This window comes from the organism of the source record quoted next, unplaced genomic scaffold, assembly GCF_019419815.1.
Source record: "Pyrus x bretschneideri cultivar Hongxiangsu unplaced genomic scaffold, Pyrus_bretschneideri_v1 Contig12, whole genome shotgun sequence".
NCBI classification, from domain to species: domain Eukaryota; kingdom Viridiplantae; phylum Streptophyta; class Magnoliopsida; order Rosales; family Rosaceae; genus Pyrus; species Pyrus x bretschneideri.
Genome location: NW_025999413.1, coordinates 4,941,452 through 4,964,480, shown reverse-complemented (window position 1 = coordinate 4,964,480; position 23,029 = coordinate 4,941,452). Strand labels below are relative to the sequence as shown.

Sequence of the window (23,029 nt, the reverse complement as noted above, 5' to 3'; positions counted from 1 at the left end):
ACAAAGAAACACACTTATCTTGAACACACTAACAATGTTTGATATCACTGCATCCCATTAATATGTTTGTCCAAGAATGATGATGCTTTGTTATTCTTTGAGATCACATTTCATTTACTTTGCATTTTTGGATAGTTTTTTACTTGTTTCTTTTTTTTCTGCCTACAATTGTAATCACAACCAACAAGCAAGCTAGAGGTAAATAATATTAGGAATAGACTGTAAAGGGGCAACACCTCCCTAATGCATTTTATCAAGCAGTTGAAAGGCATATATGAAAGACAACTCCAACCTTTAAAGGGGCAACACCCAAGTCATTCATGGACATTCACCGAAGTTCGAAGGTCAGCACTTAAGTTATCCGTGGACATTCACTGAAATTCGAGAAGTCAGCTAACCCACCCTACCCCTCAATGCATCCGCCCTTAGTTACATGTATCGTTATAATTAAATGATGCAAGTGTAAGAATTATTCTAAATTTATCTATATTTTATAGTGACTTTGTGTATTTTAAGTTTATCTCAAGATTCGTAATAACTAGTATTTTACCATTCTTTGTTTAACCTACCGCACTCCTACTACTACAAGTTGAGAAATTTTATTTAAAATGTCTCATTCAAAGTGGTGCTAACATTTTCACTTGGGTCGAAGCTCCCCACTCCTTTCCTTCTTCCCTTCTCAGAAACCAGCTCAACCATTGACAAAAGAATATATATACTGTAATGACATACAAGAAAAATATATGACCATCAAATAATGGAGAGATTTTTTAATGTGATTGTCATATGAGGTGGTATACCACGCGTCGTTATATAAATAGTGATATATGTGCGTTAAAATGTTAATAATTTAAAAAATAAAATTTTCCACCATTTACATAAAAACATGTATTGTACTATCCGTATTCCCATCATAACTAAAAATTTCTCCTAATCATGATAGTATTAAAAAGGAAAAACTTTAATGCAATATTTTTTGTTTGTTTGACCATAACCAAGTCATCCCCCACGAGGGCTTTTCAGTAATTCCACCCCAATATCTCACAGAGTCCCCTCATATGCCGGCACATGACCTCGTTTGCCGCCATTTCGAATGTGGTGGTTTGTTTTGGGTCTCATCTGTTTCCCAAACATACGCAGAGAAAATAAAGTTCTCAAATCCTCCATTTCTCGCACACACACAAGTAGTCAAAACGCTTCCCCCCCCCCGCTCTCTCTCTCTCTCTCAAAACTTACAGGCAATGAAGAATGATCAAGTGGTGACAGACCAATTCCACAAACCCAGAAGACGCAAATCCCGGGAAGTAAGCTCTCGGTTTCTATCGTCGCCAACCACCGCAGAAACGACCACTCTCCCATCTACGAACCACCCCATCTCGCCGGTTCGCCGCAAACCCATTTCATCTTTCTCCGATGCCCGAAAACCCAAAATCGACGATTCGGGCCCCAACCGCGAACTATGGCCCTCCTCAATGTCGTCGCACAAGAAGCTCGACACTCTCGCCGATCACCTCGGAAACGACGGGCAGCGAAGATCGAATCGAACGTAAAGGTTCAATCTTTGACAGACAGAGGAGCTACAGTGAGTTTGGTTTGTTGGATAATCCGAAAGAAAACGCTAAAGAAAATCACAGACCCATTTTTGGTGGGTCGATGAGATTCACTGGAAAATTCAGGTTTCCCGGAAAATCTAACTCGTCTTCTTCTTGTACTTCGTCGTCTTCGAGCAATTCAAATGTGGCTGCTCCTCGGAGATTTTCAGTGGACGAAAATGCTCTGCATCAGAAGTCGTCTCGCCGAACTTCGGATGGTTTTTCGGATGCTCTTGATTCGGGATCGGAGTGCAGTGACATCTATTCAGGGATGACCATGGGATCTCCAAATGTTGGTCAGAGTGCTCGAAAATCGGGTGTGGAGGTTTCTTCTAAGTACATGAATGAGATTACTTTAAGGCATCGGAGACGGACATCTGATTCTAACATCGCAAATCCGATATCTGGAGACAAGTCTCCGAAGCTGAACAAATTCACCATTAAAAATGTGATCAGGAGGGCTCATTCGCTGACAGCGACCACACAGTGGGCGCTTTCACCGGGAAGAACAGGGTCGCCGACGATGTCTGTGGAGAATAAGGGAGTACAATTGTCGTCTTCGAGCATGAAGCCTCCTACGAGTCCCTCAAAAACTAAAGGGGTGGAGAAGTTGCTCAACTCGGGGTTGAACTTGTTCAAGAGTAAAAAATCTTCATCTTCTCCGTCTAGTGTGTTGGTGAGGTCTAATTCGGTTTCTTCAGGGTCAAGTATGACAGAGATGGGACATCAGCTTCGGTTGCTTCATAATCGAATCTTGCAGTGGCAGTTTGCGAATGCTAGAGCTGATGTTGTGAATCAGAACATAGCAAATCAAGCACAGGTATGTCTCGGCTCAATTAGAAGTGGAAGCACTCGATATAGGAGTTATATTTAGTTCGGTCAGGTTTCCGATGAAAGTCATTTTACATTCTTAAACATTTTGTAGATCAATGTTTTATATGCTTGGGACGGTTTGATGAAGTTGCAACATTCCGTGCTACAAAAGAAAGTGAAGCTACATAAAGAAAAGCTTGACATGAAGCTGAACTTTATACTTTATTCCCAAGTGAGTAGCAAACTACGATACATACAGATTTTCGTTAAAAGATTTGATGGTGTATAGACGTTTGGATTGACTCAAACGAACCTGTGTTACTACTGTGACTAATTTGTTTGTAATTTGCGTAGCTTAAGTCGTTGGAGTCTTGGGGAGATATGGAAAGGCAACATATGGCAGCGGTTTGCACGATGAAAGAGTGTTTGCATTCTGTTGTTTGCAGGGTGCCCCTCATTGACGGTGCAGAGGTAGGCCAAAGGAAACTGACTCTAAGCTTTTGTCTTGGGCAAGATAGATGTCTTTTTTTTTTCTAACGAAACTGAGTGCGTATGCAGGTGGACACTCAGTCTGCTTCCATTGCTCTTCGACATGCTTCGAATCTCACAAATTCCATTAAGTTGTTGCTTGCTAATTTTTCGCCATTGGTATGCTTCAGTTGTTTTGTAATGTTGTATACCCGGGATTCATGTAATGTGGACTTACATTGAAGCCAATTCTTGAACAGGCTGATCAAGCTGCTCCTTCACTGTCGGAACTAGCAGATGTCGTTGCACAAGAAAATTGCTTTTAGAGGAGTGTCTTGAGCTTTTCAGAAACATAGCCACGCTAGAGGTAATAAACGGACGCTAATTCTTTTTCCATCAAGTTCCAAACCACGCCTACTAATGCTTAATGTCACGTGACTTGAACCACGCAAAACTTGGAAAACTGACGTTGATTCTGATTTTATGCGAACAGATTGAAGAGAGGAGTTTGAAGTGCAGTATTATTCAGTTGGATTTTTGGAAACATGTACAAATTAATTAGCAGCAACTAAGACAAAATATATCATGTCATGATTCGCAACGAATTTTTGCATCACGGGCGCCAAGTGACATCGTATATCCTAGAAATTGTTGGCTTGGAAGATGATTGATGCATGAAACTTGCCTTTGTAGTGTATATGTGAGTATAAGCTTCTGTAAATGAGCAAGACAATTTTGGTCATTATCTGATTGAACATATTCTTTCGTGTAATCTCATTTACTTTACGTTGATAAAGCCTTCCTCTTATGTTGCTTATAGTAGAAATATCGCTTGTAAAAAGGAAGAAAAACATAGATCGTTGATAACATCCGCTTTTTATGCTACTTTTCACTGTACGGCACTGCTCACACTGCTAATCCTAGATGAATTGAAAATCTATCCCGTACAGTGTATTTCATTTTTGTATTTCACTTCTCAAGCCACAAATTTCCGTGACTGTATGGCCGTTACACTCAGAACTTCATTTGGGCCGGCAGCTGCCGCAACAATTTAGTGCTCATCATGTTTCTTCTATTTGAGTAATCCAGTGGTCAACACGTACTTACGTTTCAATGTAAGCTGTTACAATGTTTTTACACAAGAAGCATCCTTATCAGTATAGGAGTCCTAAGATAACTATGATACATTTGAATTTCAAATAAACAGCAGAAGGAGAAACAATAAAATATCTAGTTATCCTTATCAACACCTCTTTTCTTTTCCGATGTCCGTCCTCATAAAAGTGCAGGTTGCTATGAGCCTCTCACTATTCCAAACCTGAAACTGAGCTGCGAAGATGAACGATTTGTTTCTGAGTGATTTGCCTTCGTCCAAGAGATACAAGGACGTCGAGCGCCATGTCTACATCGGTGACATGCAGGATGGTGGCGACGTATGGAAAGAAACTGTCGATTGTGATGGATTCTTCAAGGAGATAGAGAATGTCCAACACGAGAGAGCTGTGCGTGGTGCAGCATTACAAACGGTTAGAGGGAGCGAACAAGGAGAGCAAGCTCGTCCATGATGCCAAATCCATGAAACAGCTTCGCGTGAGGATGGTTTCTGATGTTGAGCAGGTCCTGAAGCTGGTTAAACTCATCAAGGGGAAGTTGGAAAAGCTGGAACATTCCAATGCCGATCAGTGAAAAGTTGCAGGGTGCGGCGTAGGGTCATCTTAGAACTTCAGTGTTCTATGGCTTGGCCATGAAGCTAATGGACACGATAGCTGATTTTCAACGCTTAAGGACCAAAATTGCGTGCGAATACAAAGAGATTGTTCAGTGGAGGTCCTTCACAATCACAGGTGAGAAGGCCTACAAAGAAACGATTGAGAATTTGATATCGAGCGGGGAGGGAGAGACATTACTCCTGAAGGAGAGAGGAGTAGGGCCGTGGCCAAGTTTTGGACACGGTTCAAGAAATCCAACAGAGGCTCGGTGCTGTGAAGAAGATGGAGAAGAACCTCATTGAGCTCCACCAAGTGTTCCTTGACATGGCTGCACTTGGAGATGCACAAGGGCAGCAGCTGAACAACATCGAGAGCCACGTTGCGCTTGTGAATTCGTGCGTTCGGCGAGGAGCGCTGCAGCTAGAGGCGGCTAAGGACTATCAGAAGAGTAGCAGGAAGTCGACTTGCATTGCCATAGTTATATGCACTTGTGTTATTGCCTTCTTCTTTTGCTTATTTTGCTTCACTCAGTCTAGGCACTAGGGCTAGAGTACTAAGAGCATCTCCGATGTATATGACAAAAGATATATGTTAAATGTTAATTTGATGGCCGACGTTTTAATGTCAGATTTTTTCTTCCTCTAACCCATATATTTTTTTGTTGTTGTAAATAATATTTGTAGGATCCCATTTTTAAAATGAAATCGATTAAAAATAAATTTTCAAGATTTATAATTGGTGCAATGGGACCCTTATAAAGTAATAATTTAAAAAATATTTTATATGTTAAATTTGGCAGCAAAAAATTCATATATCAATCCACGTAAGATTATTATATTAGTTGGAGCTTCTTTCTGCTGTCAAATTTAATTGCGTGACATTCTACTTAAGATTTGACATTTCTTTTAAAGATGGTTTGTTCAACTTCAAACATCAATAAACACTAGTATGTGCCCACACACAAAGTGTGTAAATTTTTTTACTTTAGTTGTTAAAATTGAAGGTGAGAGGAAGAGAGTGAGAAAGAGGGAGTGAGGAGGGGGAGAGAGGGAGAAAGATTATTATTTTTATTTTAAATTAGAGATGATAAACTTACATGTAAGTGAGGTTAAAAAAGAAACAGAAAATTTTGTTTTGTGAAATTACTTTACTGTTCTTAATTTTTTTTGTTGTGATAGAAGACAAAGATGTCTTTTCATCATCTTTTGGTTGATGAAGAAGATTTCATTCATGTAGTTTTAGATTACTGTTTTAACTTTTTGTTGTGATAAAAGATGAAGATGTCTTTTCATCATCTTTTAGTTGACAAAAACGATTTCATTAATGTAGTTTTATATTAGATGGGCCTAATGGGTCAGTCTTGGGCTTAATATCTCGTTATTGTAGTTTTAGATTATTGTCCTTAATTTTTTGGAGTTTTAACGAAAAGCTCACGGTGCTGTTCACTTTAACAAAAAACCATATTTTTACACTAAAAAGTCAATCCTGGTACTATTCACTTTACCCTTTATTTTGTTCTTATCGTTAAAAGTCAAAGTTTTAAAGCCCTTTTTATTAGTTTTCCTTTAATTTTTTTTTGTTGTGATAGAGAATAAATATGTCTTTTCATCCTCTTTTAGTTGACAAATAGGATTTCATTAATGTAGTTTTTCATTAATGGGTCAGTACAGGGCTTAATATTCTCGTTAACGCCAAAACGACAGCGTTTCTGCCCGTTTAACCGTTCATCATATGATTATGACCCGTAGCTCACTAGCAAAACTATTTGCTCTTATTTCTCTTTCTTCTCGCTCTCCCTCTTCGTCTCCCTCTCTCATCTGAAACCTGAAAGCCATGGCCACTCTAGCGGCGGCGGCAGCTCGTCAATTTGCAACTTCAAGTCGCATCTCCACCGCGAGGACCTCGTCTCTGACTACCAATTTAATCCATCGCCGTGGCCTCGCCGGCGCTGCCGGTAAATCCCAAATTTTCAGTCTTGTGTTTTGTGCATTGTAAATTTCCGATCTGATTTTAATTTCAATGAAAAAAATGTAAAATTTGCAGATCACCATGGACCCCCAAAGGTTAATGTCTGGCAAGACCCGTTGAGCCCATCTAAATGGAAGGAAGAGCATGTCAGTCTCTCTCTCTCTCTCCCCCATTTTTTGTGGTATTCGATCTCATGATTATATATATATATATATGTATATATATATATTGTCGTGGTATTCAATTTCATGAACTAAGTTTCTTGTTGAAATTTAATGGGTTGTGATGATTTGGTGCTTTTTTTCTAGGTTTTCATTTTTAGCCAATTTTTTGGAATTGAAAACCATGAAGAAAAAGCAAGAATCTTTATGGCTTAATGAACAACATGTAATCAAAAGAATGGATTTTGGTTATTTTGGCCCTTATCTCCTCAATATTAATGAACCACATTTCATTTCATGTTTTATAATTAGATCAAAAGTGAACATTTTCACAGCTTCGATGTTACTGATTTCTCTTGTGATGAAACGAGTCATGATTTTCATGGAATATAGACATTCTAACGAGAGGATTTTAGCTATGGATTAGTGCTTTTACACATTACTCGTTGAAGTTCCTTGTGTTGTTCTTGAACCACTAGTATAATAGAAATTAGTCAGCACGTAAAGTTTTGAACTTGTCTTGACTGGATTCTGTACTTTTTCAGTTCGTAATTGTCTCTCTATCTGGCTGGGGTATACTCATCTATAGCAGTTACAAGTTTTTCTCTGGAGGCAAGAAGGAAGAGGTACTTCGGATTTCTTTCACCCATTAGTTTCCAGTAAAATTGATTTCATCCATTATATAGTGATTTGTTGTGGTTGGGTACCGGCCTAGGCGTTAGACATGCAAGGCAACTTTTTTGTGTTACTTGAGTGAGTGCTGTTTTCCATTGTTTACAGTGGTTCCTGGTCATTTTTTTGGTGCAATCAATCAGATATGCATTTGTATAGATTTTGTTAACTGTGATGCCAAAAACATAATTTGAGCACTGACGTTGCATCTCCCACTTCATGCTCTTACAATAAATGGTTGTCCTACATTTGCCTCTTCATCGTATTTTTCTTCCTTGTACGTTTTTGGCTGTAGAATAGAGATGGCTTGGTATTGAGTTGTTAGTGGTTTGCTTCCAAGAAAATTTGCAAAATAATCATCAGATGATATTGAACCATGGGCAACAGGCTTGTTTGCAATCTTCAAGTTGTTCACATATGGCCACTTGATCAAATTGTCAACCGGTGTTGCTTTGCTCCTAATGCCCCACATAGAGCTATCAATCAAATCGGGTTAGGTGAATTTAGGTTGGGTTAGGTTAGTATAGAGTGCTTTATTATGTGGTCAAGCATCCATTACATTGTGCCTTTTTTTTTTTAAATGTGTTCGACTTTGTTGGCTGGGACTGTCATAGTAATTCTAGCATCGGGGAGGAGAAAGAAAAAATTGGTTTGAACTAGGTCGACATCGCTCGAAGTGGCCTAGGTATTTTAACGTTCCATTAACGAGTCACTGATGCTACTCTTGTTTATTTTGTATTGTAATGTTAGCCCTTGCTGACTAATTCTTGTTTCTTTTCAGAAACTGGTGGAAGCATCGCACTGAGGTTTGGAGCATTAGATATTCCCAGAACTTCTTCGAAATAATGAGTTTTCTTGGATATAACGTGCTGTCATATTTCATTTTCTTTGTCAGCAAATGATTTCTGATCAATCTGTGGAGATTGATACATTGAAAACAAATCGAGGTTAATGGCTTTGTTGGGAGTTTATGTCCCCTTTCGATTGTGTTCTCTTTGTAGTCACTTGTATGATTCGATGCAGGAACGTTCCATGTTTCAATAATATACTGCCATCCTCCTTCCTAGTTTGATTTTTCTTCGGCTTATCTTTAAAGACCAGTTTATCATGCTCTTGAGGAGTAATCCAGGCTTAACTTATTCTTCATAGTTTGTATTTACCGTTTCGTCGATTTTGACTAAGATAGTATGATATTCAGGTGAAGTTATACATCTATGTGGCATGGATAAAAACTGTCGAGTCATTCGTTAAAACGTTCGGAACAGTCATTGTTTTTTCGATCTGCAGGAGTGAGGATACTCGTTGGATCCTCCAATCACAATCATTCGTTGTACATCGTGCGGTCAATTTTTGTCAGGTACTGTTTATATTCAATTTTAAATAAAAAAATTTACAATAATTTTTTACAGCACGATGTACGATGAACGGATGTGACTGGAGGATCCGGCGAGGATCCTCCTGGGTTCTGCAATTCGTTTACTTGGCATTTCTTGACCAACCGTTATACGTGGTTGTATTAGGGATGATTATTGCTAAATACAGCAGCTCTCGATTAAGCTAAAACACGCTAAACAAAAGTAACTAGAAAATCAGACTTGCAAAAACAGATACCTAACACTTTTTGCAGAGAAGTCTTGACAACTTGTTAAATCCGCTAAAACTCAGACTCGTCGATTTCCTCCCTGTACTCTTCTTTGTCTTCATCCAAAGTGGAACCAGATTCGTCAAAGATATTGTCATCGGTCACGTCTGTTTCTTGTTCCTCCGCATCCGCAACTTCCAAATCTGAGTCCTGTGGATCGTCAGTATTCATTTCTTCAAAACTATCTTCCAGTTTCTTGGTATCCTTGCTGTTCATGTTCTGTTGTTGGATGTTTCTGGCTTCGTGCTCTTCCAACTCTCCAACTTCAACTTTCTGTTTTCTATCATTATGTGTTACACTGTCGAATTTACCATTTGCTTCGCTTGTGTTGACGTGGGCAAGTTTGTTCTTCAGTTCTTCGGTGTTTTCAAAGTTTTGAAGCTCCAAACCTTTGACATCTGACGAATTAATGACGTGATCCCCTATTAGTCTCCCGTTTGAACCTGCTTCATCTTCTCTTCCCATTAACCCAACCTGATCATCTTTGAAGAATCTTCTGCTTCTCACACTTCCCACTCCTTCGTTCTCAAGACTTCCCCTATTCTCCAGTCTCCTGTTTCTAGCCACTAATCTCCCTTTCTTCCGTCTGTCGCCACCTTTAGGAGCCGCATAAAGTTTCTGCTTCTCGCCTAGTTCAGAGTTTTCAATATGTCCAACATGCCCGTTTCTTGTGATCTTATTTTCTTCACCATCATTTACTTCATGATCAACATCTTTCCCGGTCGTGTTGGTAATTGTCTCAGCCTCACTTGCAATATTAGTTTCCTTAGCACCAGTGATAAAACCACCATCTTTTCCGGTTGTGTTAGTAATCTTCTCAACTTCTTCTGTGCCACCATTCGTTTCCCTCCTATCAGTTTCTTTCTCTCCATTTCCAATTTGATCTTCTTGTCCAATGGACTTATTCCCATTTCCATGCGCACCTGAAATTGTTTCCGCAACGTCCTTGTTTCCGGTGGATTCCTGCAATCGATCACCCTCTTCTTTTTTCTCAATGACCTCTGTTTTCTCTTTTCCTGACACACTGTCATACATTGTTAAATTTACAAGTGAATTTGATGGATCATCGGTGCTTACCGACCCTGACCTTAACCGGATCTTCAACCTGGTGTTTCAAATCCTCAATTTCAGCTTCCTTGCGCTTCAAGCTTTCTACCAATTGCATCGCTTGTGGATTTCCATTATTGGCATTCAGTCTCAGTCTCAGCACCTTGATTTCACTTTGCTTCTCCTCAAGCACAGCCTCCACGGTTTGTAGTTCCTCTTTAAGCGAACCAATGGTGGATTTCAGCTCCGAGATTCTCCTGTCAAGCTCCATCTTCTGGGTTCTAATTGGGTATAGCTTTGCTTTAATCTCTTCGTTCTTCCTTCTCAATTCTTTGGTGTAGTCTCTCTCCTTCTGCGATATTAAACAATTAATAAAAACAGTACTAAATATATATAATCTAGTTAAGTCACACACTTGGTTTGTGAGGCATTTCATGATTCAACAACTTGTTTGTGTAAATGCATTCGTGTGCTCATTGGGAAGAGATTCATGGACTTTAGTCTTCTACATAATTTTTTTTTGCTTCAAAAACAAGTGATATTAGGGGAGGGGAAGATTCAAACTCGGAACCTTAAGTGCACGAAAAAGAATTGAGCTACAAGCCTCTTGCAATCATCTACATAATTAGATTAGTCTGCACTTTGAAATTCCACACTATTAAATGACTTTTGGATGACTTGTAATTCAAACGAGTAACAATTCTTGAAATCCCCATTACATCTGCTTCAAATTTTAAGACTCCTATTCATTAGTCTAAGGGTTTTAATCATGGGTAGAAGCAATAGGTCATTGAATAAAAGAATAAACAATCATAAATTTAATCATCGCACTTTGTCTTCTTCCTTCAACGGCAACCAAGAAATTAAGAAAAATGAATCCCTAATAAAATAATGGACAATTAGCTGGAGTGATCATTTTTTGACATTTGATTGTAGAAATGATATTTTTTTTTAATGTATATTCACATATTAATGATATATCGACAACACAACGATGATATAACGATACCTGATCATTTCTACAACTAATGTCGACAGCTAATGTCAAAAAGTGATCATTTCTGCTAATTGTCCTAAAATAATTAGTAACTGATTGAATAAGTAACGTCACAAGCACATAACATGTGAGTTTGGTCAAATTAAAGGGTCGGTAAAAGCTTATATTTGGTAAAAAATATTAAAATTTTTCTAAGTTTAAGAAAACACTTAAAATATTTTCTGAAAGAAGCACTTTTATGTGCTTCAAGTACCTTGGTTAGGAAGCACTTCAAGTAAGGTGGTTTTTAAAGAAGCATTTCCAAACATAACCTATAACTCGGTCATCAATCTTTTTCCTGGGATTAAAATGCTTAATTTTCAATGGCGTCTGGTTCTGCATATTGATATTGAAACAACAAAACAAATGCATGCAAATTGAACGCTCAAAACGACTCTCAATTCACCACAAAAACCGTTTTCGATTATCAGAAAGCGCTTTTAGCTATTTCAAAACAGATAATTATATAAAAGTGAGTTGCATGTAGTCCCTTTGTAGACACTCGGCTTCGGTGGCTGATTTAGGGATGTAATTAAAACTGAAATAAAAAAATTTGAGTTGCATGTGAGAGAGAGAAAGAAAGATAGATCGGGAATTAGACCTGGAGGAGGTGTTGAAGGGAAAGAAGGTCGGAGTCCTTCTCTTTGAGGAGGAGGTTGAAGATGCGCCGCTCCTTGAGCTTGTGGAGGAGCAACACTCCGAGCAGCGCTGCCCCGAATGCCAACACCAACATCAATCCATATGACTTCCCATTCCCTCTGCTGCCGCCGCTGCCGCTGCCACCACTTCCATTCCCCTTGCTGTGATTGTTATAAGATCCCATTCCCATCACCCTCAACGGAATATCTCTCTCACTCTCCCTCTCTAATTAAGTAAGAGGCTGGTCAGAGTGTATGAATGCATGTTTTGGTTGCTTGTCATCTGAAATGGACCCTCCAACTAATCTAATACAACTCTCTTTTTCTCTCTCATATAACTCACAGAGAGGAGAGAGGAGAGAGAGGGAGAGCGGAGTTAACAAGGACGAAGTGGGAGTGAGGAATCATGGGAACTGTGCTCAGGGCACTCATATTCTGGAAACTCCACTCTTCTTTTTTTTTTGGCTTATTTTATTTTATTTATTTATTTGAGATTTTCCATGTTTCCTTTCGTCTTGCACGAATAAATGCTCGTATGAAAAATATTTTTAAGTGATTAAAAGTTTTTTTTTAAGAAAGATAATTGGTTGTAAGTTATAGTTATCCATCTTTTCAGAAGGTTGAAATGCCTAACAAGTTTGACTTCTACACCAGCAGCAGGTTTCGAATCCGAAATCTTCAGTTTTTAGTTTTAACAAAAAGTCTCGTAATCCTTCATTTATCATCGAATCACCAGCTCGTGGTTAACTAAAAGCGTTTTAAAATAAAGTACTTTGGGAATCAATTTTTTGCATAAACATTTTAAGTGCTTTTAAAACTTAAAAAATATTTTTTTAAAAAAAAGAAAACTCTTTCGATTATTTAAACGCATTATCCAAACAAGTCACACTATGTCCATATGTAAATGGAAATTGTTTTGATCCAAAATTATGGGGATTGCCATACTTTTGTCCCACAAAAAATTGATTACTGAAAAATAATTTATGCAACAAAAAAAAATTACAAAATATTATGACAGATAAAAAGCCACGCCAATTATTTTTGTCAATAAAGAATCCCAAATTATTGAATGTAAATTGTAAGGTTACAATTTTACTGGAAGTCCCTATCACCTTGGATTCCAAATTGGGCGGCCCACCACCTTCCAAAACCCGATCCAAATTCACAACCCGCCACAACGCCACTACCGCCAAATCCATTCGTCCGCGTGCAGCTCTTTGCAGTGTCGACGGACGCTTCCGGGGCCACACACAGAGGTAACTACTTTACCGTCTAAAGTTTCTACCTTTATCTGTATTCCCTCCGAAATTGCCTCCCATGGCGGATGACATATTCGGCGAAGATTTTCTGAATTTGGAAGCGACCCACCAAAAGGAAGGTTTCGAGGAAGGCTACAGAGACGGCTTGGTCGCCGGAAAGGAGGAGGCGAAGCCGACGGGTGTCAAAACCGGGTTCGAGGTGGGCGAGGAGCTCGGGTTCTACAGGGGATGCGTGGATGTTTGGAACTCCGCGATCCGGGTCGACCCAACGCGGTTCACGCACCGGGTACAGAAGGCGGTAAGGCAGATGGAGGAGCTGATTGAGAAGTACCCGATCATGGAACCGGAGGACGAGAGCGTGGGGGATGTGATGGAGGCTCTGAGGTTGAAGTTCCGGGCGGTTTGTGCTTCGTTGGGTGTGAAATTGGAGTATAAGGGGTACCCAAAAGGTGCTTCTGAGGCTACGGAGACGTCGTTTTGAGAGGGTTGTCGTCGTTTTGGTGGAATTAGGGTTAAAGGTGGAAACTTTGGTTATGGGGGAGTGTTAGTGTTCTTGATATGTATTGAAATTGCTTTTGGTTCTGGTGTGTGACTACTGACTAGTTTAGTCTAAATTAGAATAAAATTGTACAGTTTTTTCGCCTTTCGATTTTTTAGTCATTTTGTTTGTGGCAATGTTATGAATTTTGTTGTGTTGCACTTGTTGTGCAAGAAATCTTTGAAAATTTTATCAGCAGAGCATGGTTTATTTCGAATTTCGGTTTTGTTGAGATGCTTTTATCATCAGCCACTAGTAGCTCGGTGAACTTGTGGCTAAGGTTAGAGGAGATTGTGATCAGATGAGAACAATGGCCACATTGTTTTTTGGTGGTGTCTTTTTCGTTATCGTAATCTGTAGGGTTTTTCTGCAGTTGGTGATGAGCAGGAGGGAGAGAAAATGTTGAAGTCGATGCTTGGTTGCTGCAAGGTTTACATATCCGAAAGCAGAAACAGGGCAGCACTGGAATCAATCGAACGGGCTGCTAAGCTTTTCTTGGAAGCACCGATTGTGAATAAGTTCGAAGATGAAACGTACAACAGAGTTGGTTACACACTTGTCTCTAAGTTGGCTCCAAAGCCGTCTGTCGATCCTTGTCCTTTGAAGATGGCAGCGCTTGCCATGGTCAAGGCTGCTTTCGAAACAATTGATCTCGAGTCACATTGTGGAAGTCATCCGCGGCTAGGAGTTGTGGATCATATATGCTTTCATCCCCTTCTCGGTGCTTCTTTGGAGCAAGTGGCTGGTGTTGCAAACTCTTTGGCTGCAGAAGTTGGCTCTAGTCTTCAAGGTTTGCTTTTATTCTCTTCTTTTCTTAAGGTTAATGCCCCTAAGTTGCTATATACAAATTATGTGATAATTTAGAAACAGTCGAATTCGAACAATATGCGACAGTTTACCTAATATATGAATTGCTAATATCTTAAATGTGGCCTGCAGTCCCTACTTTTCTCTATGGAGCTGCCCACGAAGAGGGAAGAACGCTTGATTCAGTCAGAAGAGAGTTAGGTTATTTCAAGCCGAATTCTAGCGGAGAACAATGGGTTGGGGGACCGAAATCAGATTACTTGGCGCTGAAGCCGGACAAGGGTCCCGCTCAAGTGACTCAAGGAAGGGGTGTCATTGTGATTGGAGCAACCCGGTGGGTTGATAACTATAATGTCCCGGTCATCTCTACTGATATTGCTGCTGTTCGTAGAATTGCAAAACGAGTGAGTGGCAGGGGAGGCGGACTTGCTTCGGTCCAAGCCATGGCACTTGCGCACGGTGAATCCATCATCGAAGTCGCTTGCAATTTGTTGGAACCAGAGAAGGTGGGAGGAGATAAGGTTCAACTTGAAGTTGAGAGGCTTGCAAGGGAAGAGGGTATGAGAGTTGGGAAAGGCTACTTCACTGATTTTTCTCAGGAAAGATTAATTGAAAGTTACTTGAAGTCGGATTTCAGTACAAACAAAATGTGTTTCTAGATTGTAAAAGCACTTTTAATGTGCACTAGGACACATATTACTCCTAAAAAAAGTGCTTCTAGCATTTTTTTTTTTTTGTCTAGAAGCACTCTTAAACAAGCTCCTAGTCACTGTCAATTACTTACATCCCGTGATGAGACTTATAACTTGTTTGGTTGACGTTTCCCCATCCATCGTTGTCAACACAACATCCAAACTTTGGTTACTTAGTATTTATTTTTCAAGTAACGTGAAACTTTGTCATTGTTCTTGGTGTGTGGATAGAATCTATGTATTTTATTTCTTATTCTTATATATATATATTTTTTACAATATAATTATGGAAGTTGTATTTGGTGCTTAATGATTTAGTACATCATCCGACAAAGCATGGCAATTATGCATATCCGTATATTTAATTCGGTGCACATATCCTTCATCTCTTAGTACATGATAACATTCTGAATGGTAGTTGAAATTTTGTGAAAGAATTGTATCTTTTTATTTATATATATATATATATATATATATAAAGGAATCAACTAGTAATAGAGCCATGACAATCTACTATTTTAAAAGTCGTTTCAATTACGAACTTGAAATTTAGGACCAATTGTATGAAATGCAGAATTAAAATTCACTCCAACTACTGGGATACCCGCGATAGTTGAATTGTTGGTTTTTTATAGTTCGGTTTCGATGCCATAAATTAAGTGGAAAAGGCTCGGCTTTTATAGAACAGTCCAGAGATGATAGGTCATCAAGTCAAGTTTGGAGGAAGTTTTCTGTATCCCTACTTGTATTCAATTATATGTTTATTTTTTTAGTGAATAATCAAATGATAAGAAAGAAAGACGCGCAATTCTATAGAATTAGTAAAACTTAAAGAATAGAAAATTTGCTTTGAAATTGTTAAAAGCGCCCGATCTTCGAGTATTCACTACAATACGAATCGCACACAACAAATTGATATACTAAAAATCTCTGATAAAAAAATTTATATGTAATCTAACGTAGAAAGTACTTTATATAGTCCGTTTTAGAGATTAACAGTTACTGATTCACATATTCCCAACCACTAGGCTGTGGGGGTTAATAATTTGTAGGATAATGTTAATAGTTGCGCCGGGGGGGTTAGGTTTTCACGTTTACCTAACCCTAGGCTGTTTTAGCCCCACCTCCAAAACTGCTTTTGAGGACCTTTCAATTAAAGGAAACATAAAAAATAAAAAATAAAAAAAAAGATACAAGGTACCTTATCAGAACCTTATTTCTGGAGTTGTTTCCAGAAAAATGCAGATTTAAACTTATTCCAAGTTAAATAGAAAAGCGTGCTATATCATCTCTATCTAACTTTCGAATCTCCCTTCCAGCGATTTAAAGATGACAAATTATAACAAAAAAAAATGCATGCTTTTACATTCTGTAATTTTAGCGTGCTATATTTAAGAATGGAGGCTAAATATAAGAATATCTTTAGAGATAGCTTGAAAAAAGCTTTTGTGCTAAGCTGCTTATAATCACATTCACTCATTTGGTTTGTTAATTTATTAGATATTGAGAATGGACTTGTCAAATTGTGCGGACATACGGGGATACGTATGCCGCGTCAATGCTGACTCGTCAACTTAGCTTTTATATAAAAGCACTTATCAGTCTATCAGATCTAAAGAAGCAGAAAATAATTTTCAGCTGCAAAGGCTAAACATTGGAGAGAGAAGAAAATGGATTTCAGCCAAGGTTGCAAGGTAACAACTCCTTCTTCTTCTTCTTCTTGAGTGTAGATTCTTCGGCTTTCCCCGCCTTGCATGCATCGCCTCTTTCTGTATCTCTCGTTATAAGTCACGTGGTCACATTACTTAATCACTGTGATCATGTAACGTGTTCTTTGACCAGAGATAGGTAAGTTTTTCCGGTTGTATGCAAGATTATCTCTAATTTCTCGCCGATTATATGTGTGATTTGTTAATCTGTAGGAACAAGAACCATACATCGAAAATCATTTATGTTGGCTTTATTTGTAATGATCTACAAACAAATTATATTTCTTACAAAAGAAAACTCATGGCAATTTCTTCAATACTACTACAATGAAAGATTGAGATTGAAAATAGAAGACCTAAACAATTGTTAAAATCAAATTTAACGACTTAAACACTCATAACTATGAATAATGAGCAACATTTATGTCACACTCAAAACCATGAGCTGTTAATCAAGGCTTTCTGTGGGTTAATACCTGTGGGAAGGAGCTTTCTGTGGGTTAATACCTGCTGGGAAGGAGAAACCAGGATCAACCAGAAGAAACTGTATTAAATTATTAATATTAATAAACAATAATAGCCATACACTTGTCAGTATCCTAGTGGAAGTTCATGACATGATGTGATTCGCGTGAAGACGATCTTCCTACTTAATGTTTCTTGACTTTAAATTATCAAGTGATTAAGACCATTTTAATTTCTAGATAATGTTTGGACATATTACTTGACATAAAAGTCCACTGCATTATGCAGACGTGACTCGAATAACATGTCCGTTCCTTTGCATTTGAATTTAAATTTCTTTTCGATAAATTAGAGTAGTTTAAAACATTGTTTTACTTACGTTTTCATTTTGTCTCGCTAAAACTCGTGAATGAGATGTTATTGACACTAGGACAAGAAGAAGAAAACCATAGACCAGTCCATGCTACTCTGCTGCAAGCTTTTCATATCCGAATCACGAAACCTCGCTGCCCTCAACGCCATTGAGCGTGCCGCTAGGCTCGACCCGGAGTCAGTCATAGTTAACAAATTTGAAGACCGAGCATACAATAGGGCCCGGTACACTATTGTGTCATATGTCGTGCATGATAGCACAGGGAGTGCCATATACAGCCCCTTGCAGCAAACTGTCATGGCCATGACTGAGGCAGCCTTTGGAGCCATCAACCTTGAGCAGCACTCCGGCGCTCACCCTCGGTTGGGGGTTGTCGATGACATTGTCTTCCACCCGTTGGCTAGGGCATCTCTGGATGAAGCTGCTTGGCTTGCGAAGGCAGTGGCCGTGGATATTGGTAATAGATTCCAAGGTTAGTCCTAAGGTTTTGAACACCATTTTTATGCTGAGTTTGAATCTTTCTGCCTGTAATTTAGATTAATTTAGCGTAGACAAAAAAAAATTAAAAACATAAAAAGCTAATCTTTTTAACTTGTACTGCAGTTCCAGTGTACTTGTATGATGCAGCACACCCTACAGGCAAGGCCCTAGACACGATCAGGCGTGAGCTGGGCTACTACAGGCCCAATTTTATGCCAGACGTTCTCCAAGAAAAGCCCGACGAAGGCCCAACTAGCGTAACCCCGGCAAGAGGCATCGCAATGATCGGTGCACGTCAGTGGGTTGCCATGTACAACATTCCCATAATGTCGACGGATGTCACGGCCACTAAACGGATTGCGCGGATGGTGAGTGCCCGAGGGGGCGGACTCCCAACCGTGCAAACACTAGGATTATTGCACGGTGAGGACTCGACGGAGATAGCTTGCATGCTCTTAGATCCCAACCAAGTCGGAGCAGACCACGTCCAGAACTACGTCGAGATGCTTGCGGCACAAGAAGGGTTGGATGTGGAGAAGGGGTACTTCACTGATTACTCACCAGATATGATTATTGAAAAATACATGAAACTAATTTCATCTGCAGAACAATGATGGCAAGTGGATATTGTGAACTTGGATCTTCTATTTATATTTCCAAGGGAAATTCAATGTCTTTTTACATCAGCGCTTGTAAATCTATGGATGCATTAATCTACATTTCGGTTTTTTTCCAACTCTTACCTCTGCTCTGTCATGTACATTGCTTTTTTTGAAAATCTTCGGACAACAGAGTATGAAGCAGCACTTGGAACCTCCCCGAACCAGGACCTGGCTTAAACACTGAATCGTTACCACGCAGGGAGCATGGGTCAGCCCCGCCTTCAGGGCTGCCTATACACCACCCCCCAGGTGCAAACCGGTTTGTGCGACCTAGAAGCTCTTTATCAATTTTGTCCAACACTGGGTCATCCTTTGCAAACTTTCGAGCAAAGGGAGCATTGCTCTTCACCATTTTGTCAAAGTCCTTCATTGACAAAGAGATGGGATGCTGCTTAGGAGGGCTGTCCCAAGCAATGTAGTGGAGATCGTGACTTATCGCAGTGTGGCGATATTCCTCATTGTCGCAAATAATAGTATGAAAATAACCTTCCGGAGAAGAAACAAAATTTGTGTAGTACATAAGCATTGTACGTGGGAGGTTATCCCATCCCCATATACAATACTCGAGAAATGATCGCGTTAGCATTACCCACGCAGAACCTGCACACAAAGAAAATTGCAAAATGAGAGAAACTATTTATTTAAACAGAGATTGATTGCTAATTGCAACATGAAGATTGAAGTCATAAAGAATATTTCTAATCAGCAAAGCAAATCACATCTTGCAGAAGAAACGGAATTTGACATGGAAAATTTTCAATCTTTGTTCTATTTCCCCCCTTTGTCAGGGCTGAAGGAGGCGGAAAGTTTTGGTGGAACATTCGACAGAAATATATGGTCTTAGCTGATCCTTTTAGATTGGCTTTGTAGTTGAAATATGTATATTTGAATTGCATGTGATTTCTTTTCACGGCAAATTAGACTAGAATCACCTTCACTCCGGGTTACTGTCCAATCCAATCTATGATCTATCAGTGTGAATCTGGTGTAACTTTAGCCCCAAGTATAATGATTAAAACTCCCTTGGTCGGATTTAAACGAGCGGGGAAAATAAGCATTTCCATTCTAACACTAATAAGTTTGGAAATATGTTTATGATATGTAATGTTATATAAATATTCAATAAAAACTTCATATAAATGAAAATGGGCTGACAGTTATCCAGGGTGCTCTATACAGTGTGCATATATAAAAGGTGCTCTCTCTCTCTCTTTCTCTATATGTATGTATATATAATTCTAAATACCTGTGAACAACTTGAATGATGTAGGAAGTGATCGGCGCTGAGTAGTCAATGCAAGGTCAGATTTTTTTGATAAGTACAGGCCTGGATCAATTATGATAGGTTTTGCTCTTTGGTTCCTGCAAAAGAAGGCATTATAGCATAACCATGATTACGTAATGGTTAACTGCAAAAATGAAATACTCTCTTGCTAGGCTATACTTACAGTTTCCATCCAGTGAGCTGCATATGTTCAATAAAGTTGATGTTTCTGGAAATATTGGAGAAAGCATGAAGCAAATCTGCACCATTAGGAAACCGATCAAGTAACATAGAGTAGACTGTATCACAGGCACAAAGCTAAATAACAAATGTTCTGGGTGAAGCTTAATTAAACAGCACCATGAGATTGCAGTGGTAAACCAACAGGACGGAGCAGTTTTCACTCCTAGGACCAGAAACACTCCCATAAATGAAAGGTAGCATAGATAGGCATCAGAACTTAATGTCCCAAACTAATATCTTCGAAAAAATATGGTACACTGTACATATTCGATAACTGCCTTAAAGGACTCTAGAACATAGGATCTTAAAGAACTATTTCATAGATGAACAGTCAATGAGGACAGACTTCATCAGGTATTCGAAGAAAAATGTCAATTCATGGGGTACCAATAGAGCATTGTGTATTAGCAGGCAAAACTTAGTTATATACATAGGGTTCATTAGCAAGCAATAATTATTATCAACAACTGCGACATACTAAGAGATACAGAATATATTGAATCAGCAGCAAGCCACTCAGTCTGCTACCACACTAAGAGGGTTGAAAATTTTGTCTTTCGAAATTCCCAACCCATCAATCTCAACAATAAACTCACTATAACCATTACCAAATACAGAATCCAGCTTTCCCTTCTGAGAAAGTCCGTCATAATTAAAAGTAATGCAGCTACACAAATCCACACTGCGACAATTATTATTGCTTCACAATTCAAGCGAAAAAACAAAGTTCTTAAAATGAAGAATGTGGCCAGCAACGTATTACCAGGCCATACAGAAGAAAAGAAACTCAAACACAAGCAATGGAATTGCTATCCAAACCATTACTCAATGCACAAAATATGTATCAAATTCCTCTAACTATCGAGGCAGGAAACATTATGCAATCATACTACAACATTGATCATGATTCATGATCAACAAAAGTAACAACGAGCAAAGAGAAAAGTCTGATACTAACCATCTTGTGTCATGAGAGGATAATCTGATGCACTGAGGTTTATAAACCAGTCCCACTCTGAGCTCTCCTTTAATAGAATGGAAATGGCTTGCAGAGTACAAGCAATCATCGTAGGGCCCTTATAAGTCACCAAATTGGATTGAGACATAACACGCACATTCTCTACTTCACGAAAAGTAAGATCAGCCTTCACTAAACTTGCCAATTCCAACCTTTCACGAGGCGGAGCCTCAAGATCCAAATGCAGGATATATTGATTTCTTGGATGATACACTGCGCTTAAAGTCCTCATCATCCTATGACTATCACCCTTTGTACCCGATATAAGATACGCTAAACTAGGTGCCCCACTTTTGGAACCCCCCTTGGTGTCCAATGATCTTTTCAAATCAGATTCAACGAAATACCCGGTTGAGTCATCTGATTTTGAGAAGGGAATAATGTCGAATGACAACTTCTCTCCAGCGTGTGGAGCGGTAAAGATCCCGGAAATGGCAGAGAAAAAGAGGGTAATGAATATGATAAAGCTAGCAATGAATGGAATAGCCCAAATCCTATCACCAATCACCCTTCCGGAGTGATGATTTACATACTTCCTCATACTCGTTTACGGGTTCCTATCCAACAAAATTTCGGCTAAGAACCCTAAAACTCTATCAGCTCACAAACCCAGAAAGGTTTATCAAATTCAAAGCAAAACCGACATATTCTGAAGATTCTAGAGCTAAAGAGGAGCAAAGAGGTTCGGTTACCGAACCCAAAAACGCCACTTTAATGAGCAAATGAATAACATCTAAGCTGGGGGTTAACAATTTTCAGCAATAAAAACATGGGTTCCGATCAAAATTGCATAAATTACAGAACTTTTTGGCATTGAGGAGCTACGATGGCCAAAAGGGCATGTGAAAAAATGTATACTTCTTATATTCAGAGAGAAAATAGATGCTTACAGTGATACGTTGGCACCGAGGAGTAACGTCAAAACGAATTTAAATCCATGGGAGTTAGTTCAGACTTCCATGAATGGAAAACGTCTCCTTCGCTTAACTAACCCAGATCTAACTTACCCAAAATTGAAGACAAAACCAAAGTTCTAAGCATAGAAGCTTCAAGCAATGAAGTTTGGCAGAGAGAGAAAGTGAGAGATAGAGAAAGAGGGAAATGCTTACTCAGGTAGAGAGGTCCCACAAAAGATTCAGAAACAAGAGAAAGCTAGGGACTGAGAAATCAAAAGGCTCAAGTGATGAATTTTGGCAGCTTTCTGATAAAATTAGGGTAGAGAGAGAGAGAGAGGGGAAATAATGGGTGATTAAGTATGAATACTTTGCTTTAACTGTGGGCAAAAGCAGAGTTTAATTAATCACAATTGATAACTGTTTATAGTAAATTAGTATATTGACTATAGGAAAATGAATGTACAAGCTACAAGTGATGACACCAGAGATGTACCCCCACCTCCATTATTTAAAGGAAACTAATGAAAATAATTTGAAAACTTTGAAGTTTAATGATAAGGAGAAAATAAAGGGTAAAATACATAGTACCAAGATTGACTTTTTACTGTAAAAATATGATTTTTCGTTAAATTAAACAGTAACGTAAGTTTTTCGTTAAAACTCCCTTACTTTAATCCCTATTTAAAAACGTTATACATTATTGTAATTATTGTTCACGTAGTTTTTTATTTTGAGGAATTATGACATTATACCTTTACATACGGGGTAGATGAGTTCAAATCTTCTGCATTTATTTTATGTGTGGTATTTCTGTGATTTTTATTATTTATTAATCCGTGTTAAGTTTATGAACACGAGAATTAAGAAGAATTAAATT

General features: G+C 38.8%; 7 protein-coding genes and 1 pseudogene across 7 annotated transcripts; 6 read left to right on the top strand and 2 right to left on the bottom strand.

Annotated features, from left to right (window-relative positions):
- The first annotated feature begins 1,207 nt into the window (after positions 1–1,207).
- Positions 1,208–3,116, top strand: LOC103947892 (QWRF motif-containing protein 3-like). Its single transcript, XM_048577668.1, has 3 exons — positions 1,208–2,412; positions 2,760–2,876; positions 2,964–3,116. The coding sequence occupies exons 1-3, from the start codon at positions 1,414–1,416 to the stop codon at positions 3,114–3,116; spliced, it is 1,269 nt and encodes a 422-aa protein (XP_048433625.1). The 5' UTR covers positions 1,208–1,413.
- A 1,094-nt stretch (positions 3,117–4,210) lies between these two features.
- LOC103947891 lies at positions 4,211–9,427 on the top strand (annotated as a pseudogene).
- Positions 6,374–8,449, top strand: LOC103947853. The gene is made up of 4 exons (XM_018647623.2): positions 6,374–6,536; positions 6,626–6,696; positions 7,257–7,337; positions 8,165–8,449. The coding sequence occupies exons 1-4, from the start codon at positions 6,416–6,418 to the stop codon at positions 8,186–8,188; spliced, it is 297 nt and encodes a 98-aa protein (XP_018503139.1). The 5' UTR covers positions 6,374–6,415; the 3' UTR covers positions 8,189–8,449.
- Positions 8,847–12,404, bottom strand: LOC103947852 (liprin-beta-1). The gene is made up of 2 exons (XM_009358820.3): positions 11,710–12,404; positions 8,847–10,424 (listed from the first exon to the last, which is right to left on the bottom strand). The coding sequence occupies exons 1-2, from the start codon at positions 11,935–11,937 to the stop codon at positions 10,089–10,091; spliced, it is 564 nt and encodes a 187-aa protein (XP_009357095.2). The 5' UTR covers positions 11,938–12,404; the 3' UTR covers positions 8,847–10,088.
- A 431-nt stretch (positions 12,405–12,835) lies between these two features.
- On the top strand, positions 12,836–15,168 carry LOC108865338 (formimidoyltransferase-cyclodeaminase). The gene is made up of 3 exons (XM_018647621.2): positions 12,836–13,002; positions 13,917–14,333; positions 14,483–15,168. The coding sequence occupies exons 2-3, from the start codon at positions 13,943–13,945 to the stop codon at positions 15,007–15,009; spliced, it is 918 nt and encodes a 305-aa protein (XP_018503137.2). The 5' UTR covers positions 12,836–13,002; positions 13,917–13,942; the 3' UTR covers positions 15,010–15,168.
- Positions 12,917–13,760, top strand: LOC103947890 (protein LTO1 homolog). Its single transcript, XM_018647622.2, has one exon. The coding sequence runs from the start codon at positions 13,064–13,066 to the stop codon at positions 13,484–13,486; it is 423 nt and encodes a 140-aa protein (XP_018503138.2). The 5' UTR covers positions 12,917–13,063; the 3' UTR covers positions 13,487–13,760.
- A 1,386-nt stretch (positions 15,169–16,554) lies between the features above and the next one.
- LOC103947850 (glutamate formimidoyltransferase) lies at positions 16,555–18,811 on the top strand. Its single transcript, XM_009358818.3, has 3 exons — positions 16,555–16,736; positions 17,647–18,061; positions 18,193–18,811. The coding sequence occupies exons 1-3, from the start codon at positions 16,713–16,715 to the stop codon at positions 18,681–18,683; spliced, it is 930 nt and encodes a 309-aa protein (XP_009357093.1). The 5' UTR covers positions 16,555–16,712; the 3' UTR covers positions 18,684–18,811.
- LOC103947851 (beta-glucuronosyltransferase GlcAT14A) lies at positions 18,695–22,505 on the bottom strand. The gene is made up of 4 exons (XM_009358819.3): positions 21,197–22,505; positions 20,180–20,255; positions 19,978–20,093; positions 18,695–19,331 (listed from the first exon to the last, which is right to left on the bottom strand). Exons 1-4 carry the CDS (start codon positions 21,795–21,797, stop codon positions 18,823–18,825), a joined length of 1,302 nt encoding a protein of 433 aa, XP_009357094.3. The 5' UTR covers positions 21,798–22,505; the 3' UTR covers positions 18,695–18,822.
- Positions 22,506–23,029: the final 524 nt, after the last annotated feature.